The 7,233-nt window shown below is 44.4% G+C and overlaps 2 protein-coding genes across 2 annotated transcripts in view; one reads left to right on the plus strand and one right to left on the minus strand.

The window, feature by feature from the left end:
* The window catches only part of RNF113A (ring finger protein 113A), a 17,764-nt gene extending 17,707 nt beyond the window's left edge, over positions 1–57 (plus strand). The window contains exon 11 of the mRNA XM_019523607.1: positions 10–57. The gene's annotated coding sequence lies outside the window, so the exon portion shown is untranslated. The remainder of the gene's footprint in view (positions 1–9) is intronic.
* A 2,421-nt stretch (positions 58–2,478) lies between these two features.
* Positions 2,479–7,233, minus strand: part of STRADA (STE20-related kinase adaptor alpha) — a 30,861-nt gene continuing 26,106 nt past the window's right edge. The window contains exons 12-13 of the mRNA XM_019523606.1: positions 4,728–4,770; positions 2,479–4,057 (exon numbers count right to left, since the gene is read on the minus strand). Coding sequence (XP_019379151.1) covers positions 3,905–4,057; positions 4,728–4,770 — 196 coding nt within the window. The 3' untranslated portion in view covers positions 2,479–3,904. The remainder of the gene's footprint in view (positions 4,058–4,727; positions 4,771–7,233) is intronic.

Genomic DNA, 7,233 nt, shown 5'->3' on the forward strand with positions numbered 1-7,233 from the left:
CCCCCCCCCCCCCCCAACAGTTTTTGTAACTCTCAAATAAAGATTTGTAGAAAAAGCCCTATTCATCTTGGCTTTTGCCTCGAGGAGACTTTCAGCCACATTAGCAACCAGCCAGGGGTCACCAGGAAACCGTTCACTGAGCTGCCACATTAACTTCTTTAGCTACCAGATCCCCAAGAGAAGCTGGACTCTTCTGTCAGCAGTGCATAAAGGTATGAGCCTGAACAGGTGAGTCAGGGACTTTGTGCATGTGTCTGCCTAGACTTGAGCACTTCTAGAGCAAGTCAGCTATCCAACTGCAGTGGGGACTCAGTGCCCTTGACACTGCTGGTGTAAATAAGTTGTGTTCTTCAGGAGGGAAGGGTGGGTGAGAGTTGTGACATTATCCTCACTCACTCCATATGACACTTTCGGAACAAGGTAACCGTTTCACCTCCACAGTCCTGAGCAAGTCACTCATTTTCTATACCTCCTCCTTTTGATAAAACTTATTCTTAAACCCTCCATACTGCTAGGAATGTGTGTTGAGAGAAGGATATAGTTTCAGCCTTTCCCATCAGTCCAATTTAGTTAGCTTTAGTAATTGCAGGAGCTATGTCCTGTGTTATTTTCACGTCCTCCTTGTTGGACAGAAAAGAAGCACGCACATTGACTTACTGCTGACTGAATAATTTCTTTATATAGTACTTTTTCCAGCCCTAGTTTTTAAATGTTAAAACTATGTGCTTTAAATAGTGAATGAGAAGCAACAGTGACAGAAAAATTATCTTCAGGTAGACACGCATGCTACAGGTCCAAACAGGAGAAGCTTCAGATCAAATGTGTTTTTTTTGGAAATAAGAGCTGAGCTATCCCAACCTGTCTTAACTGTGAAAGTGATTTCATCATGAAGCAGGCTAATTTTCCAGATGCAAAAGGTTATTTCTGGCATCTACTAAGTAAGCAGTTTGTATTTCTTGTTGCTATTTTCATCCCCCTAGATGCCATTTTTTTAATGCAAGTTCTAGAACTGTCTTCTCTACAAACCTGTCAGCTACAAGCTAGTCTCTTTGCCAGAAGGTCCAATAATGGAATGTTCTGGGACTGGTCACTAACCTACTGCAGTTACAACAGGCTATTTCCACTCTATGAAGAAACAGCCCCTTTATTCTATGCAGCCCCAAACCTTGCTTACTTCCTTTTTTATACTTTGACCCTTTCAGGTGTCACTGGTTAAACTAAGCCAGTTCACAGGATTACAGACCTATAATGACCCAAAGCACACATTTTCACTGTGTGGTGCTCTTTGCTCTCTAACAACACACAGCAGATACCTTCAAAGGAATACTACAGATTTGAGACCTACCTGCCTGGCTCCAGCTGGGCCAGGAAGTTTTTCCTCCTGGCCACACAGGATACTAAGTTATTAGTTTCAAACCCAGGAATGAATGAGTTGATCAAGAATCAGAACTTCAAAGGGACTCCTACCTGAAGAGGTAAAGCTGGAGGCACCATAGCTCTCCTCAGCCAAAAATAGGCAAAGACAGGAGCTTCCCCCAAATATGCTGAAAGTTTTACCCCTTTCCCTGTTTGCCATGGGCCTTTAGCTGACAAGAAAAAGGCTATGTTTTGAAGCAGCTTTTTTGGATTGCCGATCACAGGCCCAAGACAATGGATGAACTTGCTAACTGGTTAGGCTTGTCAAAATGAGGACCAATCACTCATTGCCCCAGTCCAAGAATGGTTGAAGCACAGGCTTCCTACCTTGAGAGGGGTGAAAGAAGCATGCACTTGGGAGGGACAAACTGGGGACATCTAAAAATGCAGTAACATTTGGGTCATGGGCAAACCATTACATTCTGCACCTTACAAGTGGATTTATTTCCAATCCTAAACAGTGCTGTGGCGTTAATGGCATTTTTCAGTTATCAAATTCATTGTCCAGTAGCCAAAAAGGATAAGAAATGTGTAAAGCATTTTCCCGAGCTGGAGACTAGGACAGTTTAACTAGACCAGTGATTCTCAACATTTTAGGCTCAAGGCACCCCTCACAAAATGCCAATGCTTAGATTTCACTTTTTTTTTTTGACTGCAGAAAAATAACAGAACTACTTCTTCTGTTGCAAATGACTCAGAAAGCCCACAACAGGTCATAATCGGTTTGACAAGGAATCCCTAGTTGAAAGCTCTGGATTTATCTTGTGAAGTATGTTTGCACACCTAATGGCATGGCACCCTTGAAAGGATCTCAAGGTATCCTAGGACGCTATAATTCTGGTTGAGAATGACTGAACTAGACCAATGTTGTGTATAATGCCAACATCTACCCACTACCACCAGCTGCATTCATTGCTATACCAGAAACACATTTGATGGATTAAGGCCAGCAAGGGCATGTCATCCTCTAGTCCAGCCACCTGGATTAATACAGGAGGGCAAGGACCCTCTCCACCATTTGCAGATGTAATACATAAATAAATAAATAAATAAAGTGGGAACTTCAGAAATACTTATTTTATTCATTTTGGCAACAAAACTAGAGTTACAAACTTTATTTGGGTTCAAGTACATCTTATAAACACAAAAAGAACCTGTTGCCAGCACCACTGCTCCTATCAACCTTGCATACAGGACTGGATTCTCAGTGCTTTATCAGAGAGGAGAAAGGTCTTCAAGGTCGGGGGGTCCTCAGAAAGGTTGAACTAGAGGCCTTGCTCGCAGTTCAGAAAATGTGAATACCTCAGTGAAGGGGAGAGCTGCCACAGCAGAGGCCTGTCACTAGCAGGGTACAGACCTCTGCAGCAAGGGGAGCTATACAAGCAGTTCAGTATGGTTCTGAGAACGTGCGTTATGCAGGACTCAGAGGCAAAGGTGACGAACTGATGTTTGGCAGAAGAGAACTCTGCACAGGCTGGCCAGACAGCAGGAGCCAGGGGAAAGGCGGATTCAGCCAAAAGACTCCTCAAACTTACCTTTCTCCTCTCCCTGGGGACACAGCCCTGCCAGAGGATAGGCTCAGCCAGGGTAGTGCCTTTCTTTAAGAACTGGGGCTGCTGCAGATCCAAAGCTTCAAATACATACATCATACTTAAAAAAATATTCACCTTGGGGACCCTGCAGCACTGCTCTGCATGTGCTGTGCTGAGAGAGGCAGGTCTGTCCCAGAAGCCCAAGTACCCTCTGCCCAGCTGCTTGGAGCATTCAGCACCATGTAAAAAGGGTCTTGTTTTTAAAAAAATAAATATCTGTCAGTCTCCGGCAGCGCAGAGAAATGCCCTAACCTCTAAACAAGCCTGCAACAGTAGGGCACACCTTTCTCCAGTCTCTCATATCCCCCCTGCTCCCACCTCCCCCCAACCTAGAGTAGCAGTTAAGTATGCTAGTGCCCTCCCCACAAGTCACCCTGTGACAGCAGTACTGTAGCAGTCTGGCTGTCTAGAGGACAGTGCCCAGATCTAAAAACTACACCTTTTTCCCCCTCTCTGCATTTCTCTTTAAGGCACCCTGACTAAAGAGAGCTCTGTGCATCTTGACTAATGGGCACTAGGAAGTCAGTGATCCCTAAAGCAACATGTGCATGGAGAGGGCAGCAAAGGCGGACACCAACTCAAGCTGACTCTAACAAACAAAACTATGAAAGCAACCAATACTTGGTACTCAGGGAGGCTCCTGGTATCATGCATTTGCCATGGAAACATTTGGCCTTTCCTTGGAATGGATGGTCATTTCCAGCTACCTCCTGGCCCCTTGTTTCCAGGCTCTGCTCCCCAAGTAAACGACAGCTCAAGTTCCTTCCCAAGGACCTGTAAACTCTTCTGCCTGTAACATTCATCACTGCTTTTCTTTTTTTTGAAAGGGGTCAATAAGTTACTATGTCCAGCAAGCTCCTTCAAATGCTTCAGAGCCACACATTTCCCACGTAGCATTAGAACTCCCAGTCCTCCACCTCCAGCTGTTCCAGGCTAGATACCAATCCAAAAATGCCACTGGGATCCTGTTGCCGTGTACCTTCAAAGTTGGTGATTGGTGTGACTGGGCGCAAGAGTTCAGGAAGCGCTTCAGAAGCACGCCGCTTGATCTGGGGCAGGAAGGAGGGTTAAAATTTGGTTTGAGCCCTTCTCACGTGCAGATGTAACGGCAGTACTAATGCTCAGATGTCACAACACAAATTGGGCTAGCCACAGCACAGCATGCTACCAGCAGAAGTCAGCTGGTTTAACCCATTCTCTTGCTGGCCGGGTTAGAACAGCTGCAGGGCCTGGCACTGTGCCCCCAGTGGGGGTTAAACTTCAAATCATTGTAGCCAATTCCCTGCTAATTCAAAAACAGTGCTAATGACTCTCTGCTTCTGGGCAGACCCACTGGATAAATGTCATGGGGGGGGGGGGGGTTGGTTGATCATTAGTACCCTGCTCCCTCCTTTGCTGATGGTAATGGCTAAGTGCAGTCAGCAGGGCTTATTAGAAAAAGTGAAGGGGGAAAAGAGAAATTCAGCAAGATTTTTCCAGTTATAACTACTATCCCCAAACACAGATGCCAGCCCACTATTTTAAACTCATCATTTTCAGACTATAGTAGCTTTGCAAAAGCTCCCCACCTAAAGGGGACTTCCACAGATGAGCGGTTCTAGAGGCAGGGTCAATAGAAGCATTCTCCTCCCACCAGAGTGGGAGCAGCAAAGCCATAGCACGAGGGCCACCATGGAAAGACCAATGCACTTGACAGGGAGATTAAATGAACCACTTTACCTGCTTGAAATAAGAATGATTGAGCAGGGTGCTTGCGCTTGGCCTGTATAAGAGAGAATCAAAACAGTGAGTCAACATATGAAAACAAAGTGTGATACACATAAGTGACATGCTGCCCTTTTAATGCTTTCCTGATGGCCTTGTAACATTTTACAAACACTAAGGGAACTGAGGCACCAAGTGGGGAATGACTTAATCAATGTCCCAAAAAGGGACTGCTGGGATAAACCCATGGCTCCCAACCACTTGCACATTAGAATCTGCCTTACAAGAGGGGAAGGTGATAGTCAGAATGGAGTTCAATGCTTTTGCTTGAAGAGAAGACAACCCTGATTATAAGACGATCCCCCAGTAATTAGACTCCATACATGGAAAATGTATAAATTTGTTATAAATTTCCATGTACAGAATTTAATTATCGGAGGTTTGCCTTGAATTTGTTCACCTCCCACTGATACAGCAGAGAAAATAAATCTGGGGAGGGCCAGGTAACCCCCTTTATTCTGCTTAACCCCTACCCCTCACTTGTTCCCCTGGCAGCCCCTTCCCCCTCTTCTTACTGTCAGACCCTGCCCTCCCTGAGTACATGGAATCGAGGAGCAAATCTGAAAACAGTAACCTTGAAATAAACAAACAGAGCTGTCGCAATTTGTATATAGTACCCATGCATGTAGTTTATCCACAATTGATGCATATTTCATTTTTTTTAAACTGCTGCAAGTTTTAGCACAGGTACTCCATAAAAGCACTTCTGAGCAGCATTTTGGCACCTACTTACATGTACTACAAACTATGCATGATACTAGTCCAAAACCCAAGGCTCATGATTTACTGTATAGTTCATTAGGCTGGGTCTGAGTCAACAGCAATTCAAGCCCTGGTGACTGCACAGCTGAGCACTGCTCAGTATATGTGTGTACACCAGATACCCCTCTCAGAGGATCCATCTGCTAATAATCCCACTTGTGACTGGAACCAGGTGTTCTTGTCACAAGTCATGGGATGCTTCAAAAAATTATATGCAGATGAGGTGCAGAGCACCCTGGTGCAGCTTCACCGCATGGAGGGTGGGGCCACACTAATCATATGCAACAGGCTGAGAGAAGGGGGACGACAGTTTGGGGTGAACTGTCTGGGACCCCACTTGGTGATGTTTGCTAGGTATTTAAGGCTGGTGAAGAAACAGGAATAATTGGAAATGGGAAAGAAAGGCACAGTTCAGCTGTGGGAGTGATGAGGAAGTCAAAATGTATGCAATGTTAGGGCTCATCATGATTGAAAAGAGTCCGTGCTGAGGGGGACTGTGCTTAATGGGCACTGCTATATGTCTTATTCAAATGGCCTGCACCAACCTATCCTTGTGGTAGATTCCCATCAATCAGCATGATTGCCCAATGTGTTTTATAGTTATGCTCAGCATTTGTTGCATTTAAATTGATTTCATAATTTCCAGTGCTGAGCACATGCTGCTTTTCATAGCAGTTTAATGATAAATTAGGGCTATTTGCAGATGTTAAACAACCCCACCTAAAAACTTGTACTTTACCTGAAGCAGCAGTGCATTACTTCGACTTGGCTCTGCAGCATCTGTATAGACTGGGCGCTTCAGTGGGGCTTTCTGGTGCTTTTGACTAAAGCCGATTCAATCAGTTATTAGATAAAAGTGCCTAAAAAGCCCCACTAAAGCACCTGATCTATACAGGCATTGAGTGAGCCGGGTCCAATTAACGTGCTGCCTCTTCTGGACATGTACTGGGCTCAGTGCAGGGGTGTGTGAGTTTAAAGTAAAGTGCCATTGGCGGTGGGGGGTGGTTGTTTTGGGGTTTTTTATATCTGCATGCAGCTAATGTATTTAGTGAGATTTCCTTGTATGCAATTATGAGATGAGGGGTTGCCCCCCCATGCCAACTGGGGGAATGGGAATTGTATTCAAGTAAATAAGGTATTCCCTGGATGGCAATGGGATTTGTGGCTCCTCAAGACAGCAATCAATTAACTGCATCACACTGTGTGATAACTGAATAACAATTATTTTGCTGTAAACTCCCCTTTCCTCAACAGCAAGACAAGTTATATATTCACATACATGTACAACCCCCACAACACCCCCCCTCAAAAAAACTCTGAAGGGCATTATGGTTAAAGTAGCTTGTTATAAAACCAGAGGACTGCAGGAGGTTGTAAGCTCACTGCAAGAAGAAATACAATTCTATATCTGCTTTTCAGGTATCCAGGTTGTAGCTATATTAGAGGCAAAAGGAATCAGAACTTGTGGTAGGGGTGGTATCTTTTATTAGACCAACTAGATTTTTGCAAAAACAATTCTTTATTTGTAAGCTTTCAGGCATGAGCACCCTTCTTCAGGCATATGAGAAAAGATTGTAAAAGTTCTCCTAGGTAGAAATGAAAGTTCGTATTTTATGGGAGAGTTGAAGGTGTGGTAAAATCTCCTGTTTGGAACAGTTCATTTTATGCAGATTAGGCTCAGAGAAAAGTTGGAATAGTC

This window comes from Gavialis gangeticus, unplaced genomic scaffold (genome assembly GCF_001723915.1).
Source record: "Gavialis gangeticus isolate Ggan-Ray unplaced genomic scaffold, GavGan_comp1, whole genome shotgun sequence".
NCBI lineage: Eukaryota > Metazoa > Chordata > Crocodylia > Gavialidae > Gavialis > Gavialis gangeticus.